The 25,226-nt window shown below is 35.5% G+C and overlaps 2 protein-coding genes across 3 annotated transcripts in view; one reads left to right on the forward strand and one right to left on the reverse strand.

The window, feature by feature from the left end:
* Position 1: 1 nt before the first annotated feature.
* LOC137386022 (poly(U)-binding-splicing factor PUF60-like) lies at positions 2-17,375 on the reverse strand. Its single transcript, XM_068072673.1, has 10 exons — positions 17,328-17,375; positions 13,151-13,367; positions 12,336-12,582; positions 10,346-10,559; positions 9,381-9,508; positions 4,501-4,675; positions 1,606-1,839; positions 1,076-1,345; positions 338-527; positions 2-206 (listed from the first exon to the last, which is right to left on the reverse strand). The coding sequence occupies exons 1-10, from the start codon at positions 17,370-17,372 to the stop codon at positions 97-99; spliced, it is 1,830 nt and encodes a 609-aa protein (XP_067928774.1). The 5' UTR covers positions 17,373-17,375; the 3' UTR covers positions 2-96.
* A 987-nt stretch (positions 17,376-18,362) lies between these two features.
* The window catches only part of LOC137398005 (cholesterol transporter ABCA5-like), a 37,437-nt gene continuing 30,573 nt past the window's right edge, over positions 18,363-25,226 (forward strand). For both annotated transcript variants that reach the window (XM_068084106.1, XM_068084113.1), the window contains exons 1-6: positions 18,363-18,450; positions 18,636-18,800; positions 19,715-19,907; positions 20,356-20,450; positions 22,236-22,462; positions 24,765-25,125. In XM_068084106.1, the coding sequence (XP_067940207.1) occupies positions 18,367-18,450; positions 18,636-18,800; positions 19,715-19,907; positions 20,356-20,450; positions 22,236-22,462; positions 24,765-25,125 (1,125 nt within the window). In that variant the 5' untranslated portion in view covers positions 18,363-18,366. The remainder of the gene's footprint in view (positions 18,451-18,635; positions 18,801-19,714; positions 19,908-20,355; positions 20,451-22,235; positions 22,463-24,764; positions 25,126-25,226) is intronic.

A 25,226-nucleotide genomic window follows, 5' to 3' on the forward strand; every position in this document is an offset into this window, starting at 1 on the left:
TATATTATTAAAGCCGAGGCTTTATTATTTAGTAAAGCATTGAATACATGGGTAAAAAAGTATGAATGTCATAATTACAAGCTGTACAGAAGAGAATCATTGAGAGAGGTCCTTTGCTTGATAAAGATCCTGACTATACTTTTCGGCCTTTACTATCCTTCCTCCAAAATATCGCCCATTAAGTGATGAAATAGCCTTCTCCACTTCTGAATAAACGCAATACAGTATGAAGATGTCATCGCAGAAACAGCAAGGCAGAGTAAAGAATATTCGCAGATGAGACCTGCTGAATACAATTTTATAGATTCTATAGAAATAAACTAAAACATTAGCCCACCTGCTTGAGTGTTGAACTCTACAAAGATTTTTACTATGACTTCTGCATCCTCCTCCTCACCCTGTTTCTCCTGATAAATGATCACCCTTTCCACATCGCCATACCTGGAGCACTCGGACTCCACCTCTGTCTGTAGCTCATCATCCATGTCCTCCGGGCCAACCATATTACGCAAAACGCACACCTTGCACTGAATTGAAGAGAAATTGTAATTGGAGTTCACCTAACATTGAGCCAGCTATGTCAGTATATAGTAATATAAAAACAATTGGCAAACTGATCAGTCAGACCACTTTTAAATTACATGATTAGAAACTGAGAGCCTCAACGCTGACCCTGAGTTGCCGCAAGCAAATCAAATGAAAATCAGCAAATCAAAAGATTTGTTGATTTTACTCGAGGTAGCTGAACAATTGAAACTTCCCTTCCAAAACAAGTAAATACTTTTTTTGAAGGACAGTTTCAATGATTCTGCTACATTAGGAATAATCAACAAATCTATTAATACACTATGGTAATACAATATGATCCATACATGGCGCTAACAGATTGTTTTTCCATAACACAGCGTTAACATATTGTTTCCGCATAACCATAACAGCGTTAACAGATCGTTTCCCATAACTATAATGTAGGGTTAATAGATTGTTTCCCCATGATCATAGTTCAACAAGAGCTTTAGGAATCAATTGAAATGTCATTTTTTCAGTCAATGGAAATCCATTTTAAAGAACTCACTTCATCTGTCTGCCTCATGAGTTTCTGCATGACCATGTGTCGCGCATCCCTCCCGCTGATTTTCATGTTCTCTTGGGCACCTATCGTGTTGTCCTCCTTGGTTGGTGGGGGTGCATCTGTTGTCATTGTGGCAGAGACTGCTGTCGGCATTGAGTAGCCTGGCTCCGGAGGCTTTACGCCAGCGGCGAATGAAGGCGTGGCTAAACCGCCTGGAGGTACAACTGGCGGTGCCACAGCTGAGAGTTGCGGAGTGGCCACACCCACTGGTGGCTAAAAAGGACCAAACCATAAACTAATATTGCTATGGAAGCGATAAGGAAAGTTTAGACGCACCATCTGCGCCACATTTACTATCAGAACAAATAAATTCCACGAAGACTGAGTACCCTAAATGTGATAAACTAGCTGAAGAGAAGATAGTACAATATATGCAACATAACCATGTTAACCAATAGCTCGGCCAACTGATCTCTCAATAATTCAATCTGATAACCTAAGTGGATATACAATGTATAGCCACTACTTCTCACCAGTGTGGTAGCGAGACCCGGCTGCGGCGCAGTGGTCCCTAAGGCCTCAGGTGTGGCTACATTCACAGGGGGTGGAACTCGCTCTCTTTCATTTATCGGCTGTTGAGCCTCGAGAGCTGTTAATTTAGCAGTGACAGCGGCAGCAGCAATAGCAGAGGCAGTCGGCAGAGCTGTGACGGCTGGAGTGGCTGTAGCCATTGACGGCGCTATGAATACGTCTGGTGGAGTGATGGCCTGCAATACAAGCCATCAGTCATACATACTGTGTCATATAAATAGAACACAACTTTAAATAGCAGAGATGGACACTCGAATTACCATGCTTGCGCGGGTAAGCCTTAAACTATAACTGTCACGTACAACTTTTATCGTATTTTCTAGGTAAATCACACGCTGATTCCGATTTTGTACTCAAAATAAAGATTGGTCCACTAACCTTCAAAGTCATTAAGGCTTTTTTAAAGTGTTTCAATATCGGTCTCCAAAACAACACGATCGGCACAACAAGCCCCGCCCCATAAATACGTGACATAACCTAGCTTTTTAGGAGCGGAAGTTAAGTAGGGATGTTTAGACCGATTTAGAATAATAGAGATGGGTGTCTTAAAACCCATTATTATCTAAATCCAGCCTGTAAAATAGTCTCAGTTTTTTATGAAAGGCATATAAACTATTTAAAATCGCTCATAGCTTGTTACATGATGTTTAAATAGGCTGAACGCCAAGAAAAATGAGCTCAAAAAGCGTGGTTTTATCACCAGCTAGCGTTGTTATCGCGTTTTTTAAAATATGCAATGTTAAATAGCTTATCTACCTTTCAGAAAAGACTGAAATTATTTTGAAGGCTGAATTTAGATATTAATGGATTTTAAAACACCAATCTCTATTATTCTAAATCGGTCTAAACATCCCTACTTAACTTCCGCTCCTAAAAAGCTAGGTTATGTCACGTATTTATGGGCGGGGCTTGTTGTGCCGATCGTGTTGTTTTGGAGACCGATATTAAAACGCTGTAAAAAGCCTTCATTACTCTGAAAGTTAGTGGACCAATCTTTATTTTGAGCTTATAAGAGTTGTACGTGACAGTTATGGTTTAAGGCTCATCACACAAATGAGTTGTATCATTTCTCTAGTATTTTGTACTTACAGTAGAATCGAATTAACTCAGCACATCCTACCAGTAAGTATTGAATTAACTTTTCACTGTCCCCATAAATGAATTGACTCAATTCTATATTTTCAATAAGCAAAATGACTCGAGTAAAAATACACCAATGCTTCCCTTTATTATTACTTGCCTCCATGATTATTACTGCGTTGACAGAAAATCTATCACGAACAGTGATATCCTACGTAATCCATTCTGTTATTTGATATGCGTCGAAGCGAAGATGTCAGTACAGTCCAATGTTGCCGGGCGCATACGCTTTCACAAGACGTCGATATCACTGCGTATATTTTATTGGTCAATAATATATACTTTGCGCCAATATATTATAGCTCTATGTTATGCCTGCGCACTGACAATAAGCTTATTTATGCCATTGTTTGTGGGATACAGTAATTTTATTAGGTATATTATTACACGCTAGTCATCCAGAAAAGGTACATTTATTTTTATGCCCATATGTATTGTTATGCTTATATTTATTGCCAATGCTTATAGTACCATTTTGCCAAACAAAAAACGAGCCATTTAATTTTTCCTTTACTCAAAAAATCACTATAAAATCGCAATTTCCAATTTTTGTTTTATTTCTGGTTAAGGATGGATGAAAAGAACAATTTTAAATAGTGACCTAAATGTACTTCTGCTAATGAAATCCTTCATTACTGAACCTAAGATGTTTCTGGCTACTACATTTTTATACCAGAGAATGTGTGTCTACGTTTTGGTCAAACTGCAAACTCAGCCTGTTTTACTACAAAAAATCTTAAACATTCGTTTCGTTCGTTAATGCATTGATTCGTGTGCAGAAGTTTTTGCTGATTCTGAAAAAAATTGAAATTAAAGTTTTATGACCGAAACCCTAGCTTTTACAATAAAAATACCGAGTGAATGTCAGCAAAAAATTGTCGGCATGACTTAATTCCATCCGAGCAAGCGATTAAATCCACAGTGAAGGAGTTGATATTTGCTATACAAACAGTCAAGGGACTGAGCTAACACTGTTATGTAGATAAGTTAGTGATTGGTGTTAAGTTAAGTTAGTGATTTTAGGTAAAAATTGATGGAGAATTGATTTTGTTTATTTTGGGGAATTGAACCGATTTACTGAAGTTCGAATACCTAAAGAATTGAGTTGTGGTGTTTTGCAGTGAATTGTGAATTAAATAGATTCTTACACGACATGATGTTAAAAGGATTAAAAGTGTAATTGTTGATTTTTTTATGAAAATTGATTCGAGTAAATTTTTAAAGCCTTATAAACATCTCTGCTCTATAACTGTACAACTCCAAACACAGTCACAAAACATGACACGCAGGTAGTTAAATCACAATGGAGTCATATGAACAGGTCGACTTACATATTCATGTTCACATTTTACCGCAAATAATTTTAAAGCAGTAATTATTAAAAGCATCACTCGATGTACAAAAATAAAAAACTGTCCCAACTTGCAATTTTAAAAGAACACCTGCTCAAATATCTGTGTTTGACAGGTGTGAGTGAATAGGTAAATATGTACTGTCTCTCATAACGCTCTATTAGTTACCAGCCCATATGACAGGTACCAAGTAATGTGGTGAAACTGAGACATAATGGTCATAGATAATGACATTATATGACAAGTGACATCACCTGACACATGACATCACATAACACATGACATCACACGTCATGTTACATCATATGACATATGTGCAGATGCAAGCCTGTACTGAAAACTCACCTTGCCTACGCGTAAGAACTGCCCTCCAAGGTCAAACAAGTTCATGGATGAGACAGCATCCTCTGAGCTCTGTGCATTGTTATATTCAATAAAACCATAACCCTTGTGTCTACCTGGGCGAGCTGGCTCTGGCACCAGCTGACATGATCTGATTGGCCCGAAAGCCTCAAATACACTGCAAACAATTACCCAAACAGGTTCTCAATGCTATAAATTGAGGTATCCTAAACGTTATATTTACTATCAAAATCAGTTCTTCCCATGATAACTGAATTGCTAATTTTTTGAATTATAAAAAACTAGAAAAATAAACCAGGCACAAAAATCACAAAATCTTATACAACTATTTTTAAGCATACTGCTTCGGTTGTGAAACAGTGGAACCCCTACTTAAAAATTTAAATCGTTCCGGGAGCCATTTTGTAAATATTGAAAATATTGCAAATGGAAACACATTTCACCGCATAAGACATAATATTTGTATAAATCATTAATACACGTAATGCTTAAAATCTAACAAATACATGTCAGAATTATATTACTACATAATAAATAGAAAAAGTACACATGAAAAGAAAAAAGAACGGAGAAATAACAAATAAAAACTACGAAAGGTTTGTTCGTATACCTTTGCCATTGGCTTTGAGGCGAACCAAAGACAGGGCGGAGTGGGAGGACAGCAGTCAGAGGAAGTGGGTGTCGTATTATTGTCTTGGTTTTGCACAGAATAAATGTTTTAAGAGCATAAGCAAAAATATTTCTTTTTTCATAAGTAGAAATTGAAAAGCTGTATATTATCATACAAAAACACAGAAATGGAATTACTACCAACTACAGTTATCCTACTCCGAATATGATAAATCCATACTATACTACAGGAGAAGACAGACAACGGTTGACAGTTGAGAAAAAACTTAATATATGAAAATGATCACACACACTAAATTCAAACCATATACAATAAATTCAAATTGAGCACACAGAATAAAATTGAGTTTTCTTTCTTTTTGAGTTTTCTATTTCTGTTGCTTTTCAAACAAACGAGTCAAAATGTGAAAGGCACTTCGATATTTTGTATCTGAAAACAGATTTTGTAAGTTGAAGCAATATTTATACAAAAAGACGCTTTGTAACTTGAAAATTTTGTATGCAGAGTCTTTCATAAGTAGAGGTTCCATTGTATAATCATTTATAAAACAATGATATCAGGATGATAACAGCTGACTGCAATAGAGCAGGGGACGGGGTGTGGCAAAACTTTTAATAAAAAGTCATTGCACTACATTAACCAACAATCTTACGTAATTTGAAAACTACCTGTATGCGTATCATGTACATATGCACGCATACACTCACACGCGTACATGAACTACATGCTAAGTTTTCTGTATGAGTAAAACGTTAAACTTAATGCAAGAAGCAAAAGAACATGATGAAATTGCAATAGCAACTTTTACTTTTCAACTGCCGTTCATACATGTTCAAGAGGACATGAAACTGTAAGCCAAACATTCTGTAGCTCAGGTCTAATATGAGAGCGAGATTAAGATAGCCTGCCTAGATGAAGACTGTGTGAGAGTGTGTCCAATCATTTTAACATTAAAAAATGAGGAGTATGCTTGAGTCTATGACTAGCAAAACTCTCAAGATGTCTGGCTTTCTGATACATAAATATTTTCAGACTATCAAATTGTTTGCTTGTCAACATTCTCAACGTGCTGACGTGACAACTCTATGTTCGTAATGGCTGACATGACAACTCTATGTTCGTGATGGCTGACGTGACAACTCTATGTTCGTAATGGCTGACGTGACAACTCTATGTTCGTAATGGCTGACGTGACAACTCTATGTTCGTAATGGCTGACAGGTTTCGTTCAAGAGTAAAAAAAAAAACAATGATCTTTCATGAATTCTATTCATGGTGAATTGAGACTCGGACTAGTTGAAACCACTACTGCTTTGGACTAGTTGAAACCACTACTGCTTTGAACTAGTGCTGCACAATAACACGATATGTTTCAATATGATGATATATTTCAGTGAATGATTTTATATTTGGTCAGTTTTCAAGTGATATGAATATCGAAGCCGATCTTTTATCGAAATATCGGCTTATTTTATTTTGCAAAAATGGAGTTGTCTATTCTCGTTATTGCAACGAGGGGACAACTCCTGTTTTTCAATCTATATTAACTAATGCCCTCTCATATCGTTCATGGTAAATAGAGATGCCCCGATTCTAATTTCACCAGCCGATTCAGATACCGATTCGATATACCGATTCAGATACCGATTCTTAATGAAAAATAATCCGATTCAGATTCTTTTGTGTTGCATAGATAGTTGTTCATTTTATTATGCAAGTATAAATATAATGCAAAAAAATATAAATAATAATGTATTTACTAGTTTGTATTTATGAAAAAAGATATACATGTATATATATTCACATACTGACATACCGTGCATCTAATAACAAAACAATCCATGTTTCTTGAAATATGTTATTATTAATGGTAATCACTGTTAGTGGTACAGCTTTCTGTGATAATGAAGTCTCTATTTTACTGCTGAACGAACTGCTGTGCCTGTACAAGTCTAAAGCAAATAAATGCGTCTTTTAATTACCGTTAGTGATTCAATTATCTCAGTGAGATGTCTTTATCTTCTATCACTATCGATGTAGCCAGTCGAGCTGAAGGACTCGCGCGCTACAGATGATGGAGGGCAGGCTAAACACCGATAAGCCACTGAGGTTATTTTATGCGATACAAACGATACATCATATCGTCAGGATCAAGAGGGGGAGAGAGATAAATAACTTTATGCATCAACTGCTCAAATTACTTTCGCAATGCTAGTAAATAGAAACATTACACCGCATTTTTGTTGCTCGTTATGGTTCTTTTGTTCGTGATTGGCTGCAACAAACCATATCGCTGTAATTGAGAAATACCGCACTTGGTGATTACGTCCTGACTAAAGCCAAAATATTGCGCAGCTGTGTACAGTCATACTTCAACTTACGAGCTTAATGCGTTCCGAGACTGAGCTCGTATGTCAATTTACTCGCATGTTGGTGCAATTAATTTATATATAGAACAATTAAATATATATTGATTGGTTTCCATACTCTAAAAAAAGGCAAATAAAACACTCAAAACAAGATGTTGTAACAGAAAAAACATGTTGGCTATTGTCCTTACGTACTACATGCTTTCAAAAAGCAACAAATAAAAAATAATGCAAGGAAATGTGATTAATTAAAATGTAAAATTAAATACATACAATAGCAGTTAACACTTGCATTTGCCAGGGAGGGAGATATAAGTTATCCTTCGTTACAACAGTTGACTTTGATAAATTTAGATTTTATCAAAGTGTTAAAAGACAAACTTAGAAGCAAACCTAAAAGCAAACTTTCATTTTCAACTAAACGTAATTAAAATTTCTTCGGCGTTCATAGTTTGAAATTTCTCACTGGTTAGCGAGAAATCTTTCCTTTTTTTCGCTTTCACGACTAGCCGGCCGTTTTAAGATAAACCTATCTAAGGACGTTTGCCTTTGTCGCCCTTGCAACATGTTGCGATTAGGACGAACACAGGTGTCGTCACAAATGGTTAACACACGATCACTAGCCAACTTGTCCGAATGTCTATTAAACAGTTTGGATAGATAGCGCCGGCCTTTTCACATTGCATCGTTTCAGTTACGCTGTCACCGGCCAATTGTTTGTCCAATGCCATCAGCGGTCGTGAAGATCGCTGCACCGTTTAGAAACTATGGCTAGTCCTTTTGCGAACTAAATGCCCTGAATATAATCCTTCTGTTTGATAATTATGAATGTATTTCTGTCATATTGCCGAGCTATTTGAATCACGCATACACATTTCGCATATTTTTCAATACTTTTCCGTTTAATATCGACTGTTATCATTTGCGTTTTCTTTGTATTATCTTTCATTTTACTGGCAAACTTTCGGTCTACGCACAGTACTTTTAATTCACATAATTCTGCACAGAAAATCGTGCACAAAAAAACACGGTACAACAGTATAACCTGAGCAGTTGAAAAATACAGAGTGATGCTGTTCTAATAAAACACCTCCGGCATACTTGGCAACTCACTCAAGTGCTCGTATCTCAAACATGGCTCGTATGTTAGTGCTAAAACTTGCTAGAAAGCTGGCTCGTATCTTAAGTTTCTCGTACGTTGGAGCACTCGTAAGTTGAAGTATTACTGTAGATGTTTACTAGGCTATAGACATGAAATAAATTGTGTGTCAGGCTTGGAAATCATTAGATAAAAGCAAGGAACTTGCAGCTGATGATTTTTTATTAAAGTAGCAGGCTAAAATACAGTTTTCTGCTAAATAGTTGATATGTAAAAGGTATCTGAAGTGTCCGATTTTTTAAGAAAAGATCGACCGATACCGATTCAGATACTAAATACCCATATCGGCACCGATACCGATTCCGATATTGAAATCGGGGCAACTCTAATGTTAAAGCCTAACACTATATATCGAAAGAAGACAACTCCCATGTTCGATATTTTTCGGTGTTCGATATATTTTGAGACCAAATAATCGAATGTACATGCAAAGTTATCGTGCAGCACTACTTTGGATGCAAATCGCTTCGCTTTATGGCCTTTATCTTATAGGTCTACATACTAGACAAGAAATCTGAACTACAGTTTGATGGCTTTGTTGGGCTATGAGTTAACGGGAAGTGAATAACTGCACTTCAATAAAACTCACGCTAGTCACACAAGCTTATAAGCAGAAGGAGCCCACATGCAGGGCGTGTGAAAAAGATGTGCATGGAAAACACGGTTAGCCCATGCACGTCAAACCTTTTGACGTTATTGATACCTTTTGACATCATTGACTACGAGATCCGGATGGATTGAAGCCACATATATACGATTGTATGACTTTGACTCCTCTTTCAATTGTTCAATGATAGGCTGAGCTTGAGGCATGTTGGTCGGCCTCCCAACCTGCGCAAGACAATCTCTAGATTACATGACACATCAGCAATGCCACAATTATCGATATGTTATAAGCACTTTGTCCTAGCAGGTGCTTGTTATCTATAGGGAAAGGAATAGGACTATGCGTAAAGGGATGGTTAAACAGAACTCATTTGACTGAAAAATTTACTCTTAGCGTAACAAACGGTGTCATGTGACCTTAACAGAACAAACAGCTGAAACTAAATTAAATTTCTGAGTTTGATTAAGACCCATTAAGACCCATGTAGATACTCCTTGTAAATGTTAGTTGATTTGGCTGAGATATGCACGCTTTGGAATCATTAATACAGTTATCATGTGACCACAACTTCACTCTTTATCATTGACTATTCCACTATGAATTGCTTCGGTGAAAGAAATCCCATATGACCAATCAGTTGCGCAAGCAAAGATATGAATGCATTTCCATAGCATAAATGTGCTTTAAAATGAATTTTAAATAGAGTTTATGGAAGTATAATGCAAGTATCTGAGTTCTACAGGCACATATAAAAATAATAAGCAATAAAAAACAAGAGAGGACATTGGAGGAATAAAAGTACAAGAGACAACGAAGAGACGTTGTAGAGACAAACTGGCGAATGAGCAACAAAACTTTGAAAGACTACAGTGCAGAACAGAGAACAAGAGTTCAGAAATGATATTCCATAAATGAAAAGAAAAACAAAAAGGAGAAATATAAATAGTATTTGAGAAAACAAGCAAGCACCAAAGTTAGGAGAAAACTAAGCAAACACATTCTAAACTAAATCGCAGTTCAAAATCATCATAGAGACTAAATGTTTGAAGATAAAAATCTACCTTAATATTCCTCCCACCTATCATCACTCCATTCATCTGCTCCATAGCGAGCGAGGCAGCCTCGGGGATGTCATACTCAACAAAGGCAAAGCCCTTGTGTTTGTTGGTCACGCTGTCCCATGAGAGGCTTACACTCTTGATTGGCCCAAATGGCTGAAAGGCCTGCTTGATAGTATCCTCTTTGATTTCAAAATTGATGCTTCCCACATATATCCTGTATTTAAACAAATGAGTACAAGAACAAATCAGTTATTAACACGCCTTGCCTGTTCTTCATGCATGCTACATCGTGTTGCAAGAATAATTACTACAAAAATAATGGTTATGAGAAATTTTTTTTAATAGACTTTTATTTTGCATTATACAAAAATGCAGTAATCACAAAAACTTAAGAAATAACCAGAGCAAACAGAGGAGGTCCCGAGTTGCTTGAATACTTGCAGAATGTATGTACATGTATATTTAGAATGTATGTACATGTATATTTAGAATGTATGTACATGTATATTTAGAATGTATGTACATGTATATTTAGAATGTATGTACATGTATATTTAGAATGTATGTACATGTATATTTAGAATGTATGTACATGTATATTTAGAATGTATGTACATGTATATTTAGAATGTATGTGCATGTATATTTAGAATGTATGTACATGTATATTTAGAATGTATGTACACGTATATTTAGAATGTATGTACACGTATATTTAGAATGTATGTACACGTATATTTAGAATGTATGTACACGTATATTTAGAATGTATGTACATGTATATTTAGAATGTATGTACATGTATATTTAGATGGTAAAAGAAAAATCCTTCAACTCAAACTCATAAAATCTACACTCAGTGACATACCATGTCGAGTCTCCATCTCTTGTACGAGACAACTGCAGATGTGACTGGACATGCAGTGTTTCGTGGTTTCATATCGTCTATTTAATACAGCGCAAAAACATTTAATGTGACTTCATTGAGCAACAAAAATAACTCATCCGCAGATTGCATTGCATGTGAGTAGCTAAAGATGTGATGCTGAAAGAAATGGCACGCTCAATACGCAAAAGAAAGTTAACAGCTAACTCATGCTAACTGAACGTTGAAAGAAAAAAACCAGTTCTTTTACGAATGGTGTTAGCCTCATTAGAGAATACTTTGTGGTGTTAAAAACTTGTCAACAGCTCACATAAAATCTAAAAATAATGACAGAATTATTGTTCTATTACTATCTGATTTAAAAGAACACTTCAGGCAGATGAGATATTGAACAGGAACTCTAGTATTTGTAGAGTTTTGGTTGCTCTAGGTAACACCTTCACTGTAGGTGTCATAAAGTTACCGAAATAGAAATAATCTTACCATCTAAAAAATCTTCTGCTATGAACAAAAAATAAACAAATATGGACTCGCTGGCGATTTTCATCTCATCCCATCTAGGAGGTAGCCTAATGAATAAATTACTCTCATTGATTCCCTAATATTTTCATAGTCTTTAGAATGCTCTTGGATTAGGGTAAAATACATTGTATCTATTTCCTTTAGTTTTATACATCGGAGTTATCCTGCTTTGAAAAAGCCAATTGTCTGACAGCAGATAACTCCAATATACCATGTTTCATTCAATAAGCACCCATTATTGGGAATACTAATGATGTGAACATGCTTTGAATTAAAGTAGATGTTGTCACACCGCTTAGCTCTTTAAAGGGACCTAAACAGGTACCCACGCAACAAATAATGAAACCACCGAATGTAGCTTACTTGCAACAAATACAGATTTGTGTCTACTTTTAGTGAAACATGGCGCTCACTTTTAGGATTCTCAAACTTGACCTAAGCATTGTTTTTCGAAAACAACCTTTTGGTATTGATATTGCCTAGTCAATCTTAGTTTCTAAAAGTTCCTTCGCTTTGCAACCGCTAGCAACTGCTGGATACCTACTTTATATCTGCTCCATAAACCGAGAACTTAAACCATACCTGCACATGAGAGCGAGTGCTTGCTGTTTCTGCACATTGCTCTGGAAGTTGAGCTGCTGCTGTGCCTGATGAGCAATGGTTTGCTTGACAAGCACCGTCTTTATACTCTGCTCCATCGCGTATTTCTTAGCCCGATTTATCTGGTCAGTCTGCGCGCTCGAGGGCTTAAACAGCTTGAATACCGTCCTCTCGGCAGTGGATCCTGGTCCAGATAACACGGGCCCGGTCTGATCAGCCTGGTTGGCACCTAAAAGAGGAGGAACGAATGCAAATACAGGCTCGACCTTTTAAAGATGGAACAACAAAGATGCAACATATAGTCCCACACAAACTTTTTCCACATTTTAAACTATGACAATGTTTGCAGTAAAATTGAAAATTATTCAAGACTGAAGCAAAAGTGTTTTGCCAAAATTCTGTTGAATCCAAATATAAAAGCGGTAAGCTCATCAACCAACCATAATATGCCAAGCAAAGCTGAAAAAACTGCATCCAACAGAATGAGTTTTCAAACTCACAGCTGGCCAGTAATGCATGCAATGAAAACATATAAGGTTATGAAAAGTCCATCATTATCATGAAAACAAGACTTTCCTGATGTTCAACAAGCACAAATTGGCCATCCTTCGTAGTATAGGTTTCACAGAAATCTTATAAGAAAAGGGAACATTTTTCATCAAAAAAACCCTTTCACCCTGACAGTAAAACTTTATCGAAAATTGATATTCAAGTAACTAAACTCGAAATTCAAATTTTTCTAGTTTTTACAGAGAAATATAACCGCTGAACCTTGAAAGCCACAAAAACTAACTTACTCATTTCGAAGCTAGCTGACATAGCAGGAGGTGTGTCTCGACCCAGACTTGAATTAGATGCAGCCATTCCTAGCACAGGGGGAGTGCCAATCATAGAAGATGCTCCCAGCATGGAGCCGGTGTTGACCATACCAAGTACTGCTGGCGGTGGAATTCCTCCTTGAGCTGGAGGCCCAAACGGAGAGGCCACTCCAGGCGGGGGCACCATGCTAAAGCCCTGCAAAAATGAAACACCATCAGCAAATCGGAATTTGAAGAGAAGGAAATTTTGAAAACAACTTTGACCTCATCCATTGTATAGTCATACCAGAAGCTAATCTATATGCATGCTGGAAATTACTTTTTATGTTGATGCAAAGATCTACTCAAATTGTAATATTTTATATCATTTATTTTAAAAAATATTCAGAGGTGAAGGTAAGCCGAGGTTTGACTATAAATGATTAATAATGTTCGTATTTTTTTGTACATTTCAACAAAGCTAATAATCACATGAAAAGAAAAACTTCTTTCAATCAGTTACCTTCTAACTATTACAAAGTAGGGTTTTATTGAAAGATGCTATGCATAAAAATAAGACCAAACTCTCTCAAATTTTTTAAAAACATACGGGTGCCAAAGCAATAAAAACGTCAAAAATGAAAGCTTACTCTTTTGAAAATAATATGATAGTACTGATGTTAAACTAGATTTAAGAACTATGTAACCTGAGTGTGATAATGCTAGTTCATGATAATAAACATTACATATCCTACATCATTAGGTTAACCAATAGTTCAGTGAATAAGAATAAAATAGGTAGAGGTGTTAGTAACTAGCAGACGCATACTGATTTTCAACTGTCCATAACAACCAGTGCTATATTTGCAACACGAAAATGTTTGTATCTGAAGTCAATACGCTCGCATTTTTAGACAAGGCTCTGCTGAATTTAATGAGACTATGAATTTTTTTATCAAACACATTTAGAAGTAAACAATTTACATGCAGTAGTAAAAGGTATTGAAAAGTACTGACTAACGCTTAGAAGCCTGAACTCAAGAGAATTAGGGGATTTTTTACCCATTGATAACTATCCTTGGTGAGAGCATTGTCAATTATTACAGGTCATGAACATCTACAACCAGTATATCGTGCTACTAGCAGAAATGCAGTCCATTATAATCAGTTGTCTAGTTAATATTAATTATACTTCCTGATTATGAAAATCACAAATGCTAAAAGACTAAATTTTTAGTGATGAGTTACCAGATTAGTCATTTTTTTCTGATACATAACTCACCGCATGACTACCTATTTGTTACTATTTATATTTTTGATAAAAAGTGTGAGCAAGTTCAGTTTCGAGAGTCAGTTTCCCGATTAATAATTGAGAAAAACTCACAGTTGACCTACTATCATGACTACTCAATAATTAGACTTGACTATAATACTTTACTGAAACTTGACTCGGGAGGCAATATTGAGAAAATAATTGCAGCATATTTTGGCAACAGAAATAAAATTCCAAACCGTCCAACCTCTAAATCATCTATGAAGATTTAAAAAGTGATAAATCGATAAGGACCTTGTTTGATTGAGTATACCACCAGATCTCCCTTATTTTGAACAGTGACCAAATATAGACATGCCTTAATAAATTCATTAAGTTTCCACTCATGTATATTCCAGATTAATAATTTGTCTATTCTTGTCAATCATGATTTTTTTATCATGATAAATAAAACATTTGCCAACACAAAGAAATGAGTATGACCCAGCTTAACGCGGCCAATACTGAGCTCACTGAAACAGACGCAGATTGACACATACTACAACTACTATATTAATTATAATATATTTATACATGAACTAATTCATAACTTAAGCATAATTCTGGCTAAGCTATAGATTTTTGGCTTCATCTAGAGGTTTTCATGAATGCTCATCGATTCGGAGGCCTTTGGTGAACCAACAACTTGTGGTAAGTTGAGTTTTTCAACGTAAAGAAATGCAGGAGATTTTTTTTCGATGATGATGCCATGTCGAATTCCGAATAACTTGTGACAACCTTGAATAATTTTGTAAAGAAGTGTGATGCATTGGCAATGGGGTTAACTCAAAGCCACAGCGATGATTTAAAAAAAATTTGGAACTCGGCTATGTTTACTACTTCTACCTAGCGACTAGTTTTTAATTTGAGGCAGTAGTTATTGTCCCTTGTGTTTAAAAATAGAACTAATCATTCGCGAAATTTAATAATTCGCGAAATTTAATAATTCACGAAATGTAATAATTCGCGAAATTTAATAATTCGCGAAATTTAATAATTCGCGAAATTTAATAATTCGCGAAATTTAATAATTCGCGAAATTTAATAATTCGCGAAATTTAATAATTCGCGAAATTTAATAATTCGCTAAATTTAATAATTCGCGGAATCATCTGTTCACGAAATCGCGAATTATTAAATCAATCAAATATTTTCATCATGTAGGGTATCAAATTCCTTGATGGATATATTTGCTTATTCATTGTCTATTGATACACATCCTCCAGTTTTACTTATTCAAAAGAAAGTAATTAGTTGATGACTAAAGACCGATTTCTTTAACAAGTATTGTTTGTAAATTAATGGAACACATAATTGCTTCATATTTACATAGCACCTTGAAACATTGCAACTTCTTTTAAGAGTGTCAACATGACCTTCGCCCACATACATCGTGTGAGACTCAGCTAGTTCACAATATAGGTCACATTTATTGTCTTTTTGACCAAGCGCATACGATAGATATGATTATTTTAAACTTTTTCAAAGCTTTTGATTTTGTAAGCCACTACAAACCTATTCTAAAACTAAGCCATTGGCTTAAATGTTTTAATAATATCTTGAATTGAAAATATTCTCAAGGGTCGATATTAATTTGTTGAGATAGAAGACCCAATAAGGTTTGCCACTAAATTAGTGGCATCAGCCATTCCACAAAAGTCAGTTTTGAACCACTACTTTTTTGTATGTGTATAAATGATTTAATAAGTCGGATTAAATCACATTGTCATTTATTTGCTGACAAACCAAGTATATACAACAAAACTGACAATATTTTGATAAATGATCTAGTATCTTTAGAAAATTAATCAAATAAGTGGTAAATGAATGTTATCGTTGCTAAATGTGCTCTTCTTCAAGTAGGTAAACAAATAAAAGATCCCCTGGATACACATTTTGTGGTAAATCTGTCTAAAGTTACTTACATGGGAGTTAAATTACAATCTAACCTAAAATAAAATGAGCACATCCAAAAAAATGTCTAAGACAAATAAAATACTATCTTTACTTCGCAGGGTTGTCAAGTATGCAGCTCTACCAACACATGAAATAGCACAATAGTCTAGATAATGAAACCTACCTTAGAATATACTTCTCAGGTGTCTGATCCTTACCAACAAAATCAAACTAAAGATCAAGATCAAAAGAATCATCAGTTTTACTGAACTAAGAAAGAGATTGATTTTCACTCATTAAATGAGCGACAATGAGTAGGCAGGCTCAAAACTTTTTTCTACTTTTTCTAAATTTAGAAAAGATTTATGCTAACGAAAAAGCACTAATCCTTCTTTTCAATATGATCAAGATAAACTGCACCAAACTAATCAAAAGCAGAACACCTACGTGCTACTTATTCGGGCAAATACTTTTCTTCAGTCATTTTTGGCAAGAACTTTGCCTTATTTAAAACAGGACATGTGATACCCATCTGAATGACCTCATTAACAATGAAATATGTCCAGTTAGCCTATATAATGCTTAGTGATTTTGAAAAACCGCAACTCCTTTTTTAGAGTCGTGTGGAAATGTAGTCTTAGTGGAAAAATTTCTAATCTAGTAGCGGTCGAACGTTCGAAGTAATGAAATGTCACAACGTCCGTAATACTGCCTACAACAAACAATTTAAACAGTCTAATTTCAACACATACGACCCGATAAAACATGATTGGAAAATATTGTATACCTTTTTAACGATTCGATAAGGGTCGATGTTCTCTGACAATAAACAGCTTCTACAATTGCACCTATTGTTCTTTATAATCAAAGGGCAATAATATATCAAATCATTGTATTTAAATAGTATCACATATAAACTCATTCTAAATTAATAAGCTGTTAATTTTATCTCAATATTAATAGTTTTACCCCTGATGATGTCGCTGCGGGCAAATTATTCGAAATTGCTGCCATGTTGAGAAATATCCAAATAACGTACGGATACAAATTTAGCTTGAGAGTTAGCTCTTAGTATTACCGATCCAATGCCGAATTTGACGAAAACACTTCATTGATGAAATTACGGTGCACTTCAAAACTCGTCAACGGGTCCGCTAAAACCTTATTTATTTCATAAAATTCCAGTGACTCTGAATCATCTTTTCGTCTGTGCGATCCTGATATCGAAAAAAAACTGCATCTGCTTTGCTAAACTTGGAATGTTTTTATCATGAAGAAAATCATCATTGGTTAAAAGTTAGTATTTATTTATTATTTGCTGTATGACATTATTTACTTATGGCAATGTTTAACTCGTATTCATTTGGGCTTTAGCAACTAGTGTTGCTGCTCAGAGATATGAAAGAAGCGAATACACGGAATCTTCCATTCTTTCGCGAGCACTGGGTTGTGAAAGTATCCTATAATTTTATTTATTTTTTGAGTGTTTTTAACTCACACGACTAGTTACAGATAGGCTCTGCACTAGACTCTGGGCACTGCTGGATTTGCTACTTTCAACTGGAATTTGGAAAGAATTATGCAAAATAGCAAATTAACTAAACTATTTCTACTACTATTTTATGTTTAGCTGAAGTGTGACCACAATCTTTAGAAGTTAGCATCTAACAGAATGACAATTGTACATTTCAACTTGAAATGGCAAATCAACAGTGGCTGAGAAATGCATCTGAATGCATGTCGTCCACAACCATTTCAGTCACCTCACACCACTAGCATTATTTGTCATAACTAAGTATTTCTTTTACTGGCCGTCTCAAGTTCATGAGAAAAAATGATTCGCCGAGTCACAATTGAAGTTCCTACATTACTATATGTTTGCCTAGTGTTAAAAGACATTTTCTGACAGACTTCAAATTTTATAACCAAATCACGATGTTATGTTTAGATTATTAGCACCTTAGTACAACTAAAGTGAGTATTTTGTTACTTTTCTAGAAAAGCTGTTATGGGTCTGTGGAAAGTGCAGTTCAAAGCGCTTCTCAAGCGAAACTATTTAATTAAGAGGAGATACATTTCCGGAGTGGTGTGGGTAGGTAAATGAAAAGCTTTCTAAAACTGCAGAAACCTACAAGTCCAGTGTTTTTTCAATTTTTCTTTCTTCCATTGTAGACTTATCAACGTTAATTTGAATTTTTTTGCAAAATAATTGTGTATCCCGGCCTTTAGAATGTTGAGGAAGAAAATTTCATATTGTTAGCGGTTTTACACTTGCAGGAGTTTTTGCTACCTGTGCTATTTCTTGTCATGTTTGGATTGATCAATTTGGGATCTCCAAAACAGAAGTCTCCAAATATTGAATGGGATGCGGACCCAATCGATAGACCTACGAATGGCAGTATTGAGTTACTCGCGGCTCCCAACACATCGGATTCTCGGCAGGTATGTTTTAGGCATATTGCTTACCTTGAATGGGAGTAATCGCTGGGACTAGAGTAGAGATATATACGTCAAAAAATATGACAGTATATTAAATTTGACGAAGTACACGTATTGCTTGCTATATGTAGTATTAAATAAGATTTAAATGGGACAGTGTCAATCTATCGATTATGTAAAAGAGTTTACGATATGTACAACTGTATTTTAAGCAGGAGTAGTGTTCTCACAGAGTCATTTGCTCCTTGGCTTATTCTACATCCTTTTTCATGATCGTTAGAGCAGTTTACTGATGAATGTGGGATGTTATTGTTAGAGTCTCCATAGCGCTTGATGAACTGGCTAAAAGATCAATATGATTATCAATATATTTTCACTGCATCATATTTTTATATCTATTTTTGAATATTTCACAGGTGACTTTGGGACAGGTTGTCGATTAACAGGTTGTTTTTAGCGGGTTATCTTGTGATAGCTTATCAGGTGACATTGGCTTATTAAGTGACAAAGCAATTCAGATCAATCAGGCTTTCTCAAATTTTGTCAAACTTGAAATACAAAATACGTAGCTTATTTTGTGTTAAACCCGTTTGGCATAAGTGTGGTTGTTTGTTAATCTGCAATGGAATGAAGGCATTCTCTCACAATTTATCATCAAATATGTAATACTTCACAAGTAACATTGTTAATTCGTATTGAAGAATATGTTTTTTTATTGGTTATCTCCCTTACATCATCAGCATTTTTTACTCAGTGTTCTTATTATAGACCTAACATTTTGATAATTAGTATCGTCTTTTCAACATCCTCACTGAAAAGATAATGTTGACCGACTGTAGTGTATTCATTATATTATCTTCTCACAATTCTGGCCCGAGCTACACTGCCTTATAAATATTTTATGAACTGTTTAACAGATAGCTGATGGAGTGTGTAAAGAGCTCAACTGTACTTACACCATGTTTACTGATGCTGAAGCTGCTAAAGACAGCTATCTCTCCAACATTTCAAATACAAAGTTTGGTCTTATATTTGATGGTCAGGACAGCTCATACACAATTCGACTTACTAAGGATATTGTGAGGTTGGACCTTTTCTCTTATGATGTAGGTGAGGTAAAAGTCTCAACACTTTCACTATAAGAGCGGGTTACTTCTTTTGTCAGTGTTAGGTACACATTCAATTTGGTTATTTTTATTGCCAGTTTTGTGAATACGCAGGTGATAAAGTACTTCTATTGCTATTCTTGTGAATATGCTGGTGACAGGGTACTTTTATTGCTAGTCTGGTGAATATGCTGGTGATAGGGTACTTCTATTGCTAGTCTGGTGAATATGCTGGTGACAGGGTACTTCTATTGCTAGTCTTGTGAATATAATGGCTGTAGACTGATTCTACTTTTAATGTTGTAATTATACTGCTATTAGTTTAACTCTATTAGAAATCTTGCTAGCTGAATAATATTCTGAAGTTTCAGAGTAATTTAATCGTCTCAATGTGCACTTTCGCCTTGAAAACTGTACATAAAATCGCAACACTTTCGATTTTCTTCCTGTAGCTGACTGCTCCTATGACGACATCTGTCCTTCAAGACAGTATATAACTTCAGGAATGGCTGCTCTTCAAGCCGCTGTCGACCATGAAATAGTAAAGGTGAGTTAATAAGGTTAGAATTTAAATTGACAAGTTGAATTCAGATGGTATGTCTGTAAAGTTGAAACAATACTTAGCTAGCTCTGGAATGGTCTGTTAATAGGAACTCTTATTTAAAATTGGGTATCATGTGGTGATTGTTTTTATTTATTACTACTCCTTTGATGAGTGTTGACAAAATTCATTGACAAATGCCCATTAGATTTGGCAACATTAAAGACTGAGTTGAATAACAAAGTAGCAAATTTTACATGATTAAAATTTTACGATTTTATAAGATAGTCTGCAGCTTGTTAATTTTTTTATTTTGGTGCAGCAAGTCTTTTTTTTAAGCTTTATGTATGATTCATTGTAAGAATTTTCATATGCTGTAAAACCTCTATTTGAACGCTACCTCTATTTGACCGCCACCTCTATTTGACCGCCACCTCTTTTTGACCGCCACCTCTATTTGACCGCCACCTCTATTTGACCGCCACCTCTATTTGACCGCCACCTCTATTTGACCGCCACCTCTATTTGACCGCCACCTCTATTTGACCGCCACCTCTATTTGACCGCCACCTCTGTTTGACCGCCACCTCTATTTGACCGCCACTTCTATTTGACCGCCACCTCTATTTGACCACCACTATTATAGAGGAAGGGTTGAAAAATGGAGTGCCATGGCGTTCAATCAGAGGTTTTACAGTATTTATGTTTTTTTTTCGCATAATTAAACTGTGATCACTTTATTTATTCTATTAATTTGTATTTTAGTTAATGAAAATATTTCTTTTAACATCTATAAGGAAAAGATGTTAGTAAAGTATTATTTTTTTGCTTTAAAAAAATATTGTTCATACTAATACGCTTGACAGTCCTGCGCACTGTGAGAGATTGTCATGAGTAATTAGCACGTGCGTAATTAACTCTGTTGCTACCAAATTAATTTCTTTACCGAGACATAGTTACATATTTAATAAAGCCTAATATTGGACAAGGGCATGCATAATTCATTGTAACTTTTGAACCAAACGTTATACAAAAAGGATTTTGATACCAAGTTAATCATCACAAAATTTTACATTAGCTGATGTCATGAAAAATACCACTAATGCGTTGCAGAATGAGAACGAACACTTTTTTAGCCATGCCATTTTTGAACAGACTGTGAGCATGTCCTAATCAGGTGATTTATCAATAATATTGCAGTTTATGGCATTATTATCACTGATAAAATGTGAATAAGCACTCTCAGTAGTACTATTATTCAATAACAATCACCAAAAAAACAGTTCTAAAATTATTAAAACAGTTGTAGCTGTAATGCGTCTAGCACGACTGGTCATTGCTAACAATAAGTTGTGATAAAAAGTAAAAGATTTTGCAAAGTGAAACTACACTCAGAATGGGTTGATAACCTATATTTGATTGGCTAAACGCATGCAGATAGTTGTTTCCTTTTATTTAAGTACAGATGAGGTAGTATAATTTAGTGGTCTAGTGGTTAGAGCGCTGGACTGTATATCGGAGTACCCGAGTTCATGCGTAAGGCAATTTTATTTTCCTAGCACTTTTGGCATGGCTTTGGATGGGCACTGCTCTTATTCTAGTCCAGATTGAAAACTAATGCATTGCGACGAAATAATCAATTTTATTCCATAGTAGATCTTCATCAAAAGCATGAGAATATATGTGCCTGTTCGTTGTCTCCTTTCATTGCAAGGATTTTAAGTCATTTTTGCGTAGTTTTTTATGGAGTGGTTCCATATATGTGATGACGTTCTTCAATTACATGTTCAGCTGAAGAATGCAAGCGCCATTTCACCACAGCTTCAAGGTCAACTGATGCCAGAGTATCGTCGGGATGCCGTTCGCTTGAATCAAACCCTTCGATTTATGCTGCCATTTTACATGATCTATGCCATGGGATTTGTCGGTATGTTCCTGACCTACAGCGCAGTAGATGATAAAGTAAAAAATCGCCGAGACCACCTGACCATGATGGGAATGGCTCCCAGCGCTTATTGGTAAGCATTGTAATTCTAACTATCTCCTGTTAACTTTACTATCTTTCATTTCAATTTATCGTAAATATGTGAAGAAAAGAGCTCAAAATCATTTTTGGTGCTTTTATAGAATGCTCATTTTATCGTTTGCAATTACCAAGATCTTCATATTAAGTATATCACTTCAGTTAATTTATTTGTTCGATCAGCTAGTAATTGCGGTATCTGGTCACTATGCTTCAGAAAAATGCATGTGTGTTACTAAGCACATGTGTCTGTTATACACATTTTATGTATAAGAAAGTTAAAAGGCAACTAAAGGCTAAATTTCACTGTTGGATTTAAATAGCTGTGTTGGTAGTAAGATAGCATGCATAGCTACACAAAGCATAGCTACACATAGCATAGCTACACATAGCATAGCTACACATAGCATAGCTACACATAGCATAGCTACACAAAGCATAGCTACACATAGCATAGCTACACATAGCATAGCTACACATAGCATAACCATTTCTGATGCGAATCATGCATTAGAAACATATAAATAAGAATTGGCATGGGTAATTGGTCCATGTGAGCTATGATTGGTCAATGTGAGTTGGTATTGGCCAATGTAAGCTAACTGGTTATTGTGAGCTATGATTGGTCAATGTGAGTTGGTATTGGCCAATGTAAGCTAACTGGTTATTGTGAGCTATGATTGGTCAATGTGAGTTGGTATTGGCCAATGTAAGCTAACTGGTTAATGTGAGCTATGATTGGTCAATGTGAGTTGGTATTGGCCAATGTAAGCTAACTGGTTATTGTGAGCTATGATTGGTCAATGTGAATTGGTATTGGCCAATGTAAGCTAACTGGTTATTGTGAGCTTTGATTGGTCAATGTGAGTTGGTATTGGCCAATGTAAGCTAACTGGTTATTGTGAGCTATGATTGGTCAATGTAAGGAATGATTAGCCAGTGCACATTATTTAAACATGACAAGTGTTATGCCCTACATTATTTGTGACTATAATAATCGTATTTGCACAGGCATTTTATAACATTGGTTTCTCAAAATGCGTGCGTCTCAAGTTTTTTACAGCATGATGTCAATATGCACACCTTTTGGCTCCACAGACCATAGAATTTAAGAGTAGTATTTTATCTTTCAAGCTTGATGACCACTGAAGGTATAACCAGGCATAAGCTCTTTCAAAGCTACTGCATGTTATCAGTGAGATAGCTTGGACATCGAATGATAACACCATAGATATAGTAAACCCATAAAACCATAAATATAGTATAATAGCTTGCTTATACATCGAATGATAACACTAACCTGAACTCAGCTGATTACCCATGTCTGTGGCATCAACTCTAATCACCTTAGATGTCTAGCTGATCTGTTCCCCCAGTTTTCTACGTTGTGTAGGTAGAATATATGTATGATATGGTATGATATTGTATATGCTAGGTAGAATATATGTATGATTTGGTATAGTATTGTATATGCTAGGTAGAATATATGTATGATTTGGTATGATATTGTATATGCTAGGTAGAATATATGTAAGATATGGTATGATATTGGATATGCTAGGTAGAATATATGTACGATTTGGTATGATATTGTATATGCTAGGTAGAATACATGTATGATAGGTATGGTATTGTATCTGCTAGGTAGAATGTATGTATGATATGGTATTATATTGTATATGCTAGGTAGAATGTATGTATGATATGGTATTATATTGTATATGCTAGGTAGAATGTAAGTATGATATGGTATTATATTGTATATGCTAGGTAGAATGTATGTATGATATGGTATTATATTTTATATGCTAGGTAGAATGTATGTATGATATGGTATTATATTGTATATGCTAGGTAGAATGTATGTATGATATGGTATTATATTGTATATGCTAGGTAGAATGTATGTATGATATGGTATTATATTGTATATGCTAGGTAGATGATATGTAGATTGATTCAGACTGGCTCATATCGAACTGACGGTGTTTGACAAGTGACAAGGGTAATTACTGCTAATGTGTGTGTATATTTTACACGCAGTGCAGTATCTTCCATCATCCATTTTAGGCTCAATTTTGATAAACCCATATAAGGTTTATTCTTGCTGTCTGTTTCCTACCAGCTACTAGTTGGTAAGGACATTTATACAGTAGTTTATGGTGTGGCTAGAAACTCATTTAAGGTAAAATAATGCAATGATGTACATATAAAAGTAAATGTTATATTATCAATCAATCCTTTGCTTCACTTTTTATCTACTAAATATAGCCCTGGCTTCTATTTGTTGGTTGCAGGGCTGCTGGGTGTGTTGTCAACTTACCCCTCTCCTTCGTCATCTGTTGCGCCGGAGTCCTCATTCTAGCACTTTTTAACTTCTTTTCCACTAGCCTTGCATATGTCTACTTCTTCTTTGCTCTCCTCATCTACGCCATGAACAGCATCCTCATAGGAATCTGCTGGAGTGCAGTTCTACCCAAGACTGAATATATATTCGTTACCATCTTCGGAACGGTTGCTCTTGGCGCCATCGGTCTCGTTAACATGATTTGGACCGACTACCTTACAGATCCGTGGCAGCCCCAATCTCCGCTTGTCATAGGAGGAATCATCTGCCTCATTCCGCCAGCTGGCTTTGCATCTATTCTTGAGAGAATGGTACGTGTACAGTTATTTGCATCTTGACTATCAACTTGATAAGCTGCGTTATGCTAGAATGTCTGCTGCGAAACCAACCTGGATATTACATTTACTTTTGC

Source organism: Watersipora subatra, chromosome 1 (genome assembly GCF_963576615.1).
Source record: "Watersipora subatra chromosome 1, tzWatSuba1.1, whole genome shotgun sequence".
Lineage (NCBI taxonomy): Eukaryota > Metazoa > Bryozoa > Gymnolaemata > Cheilostomatida > Watersiporidae > Watersipora > Watersipora subatra.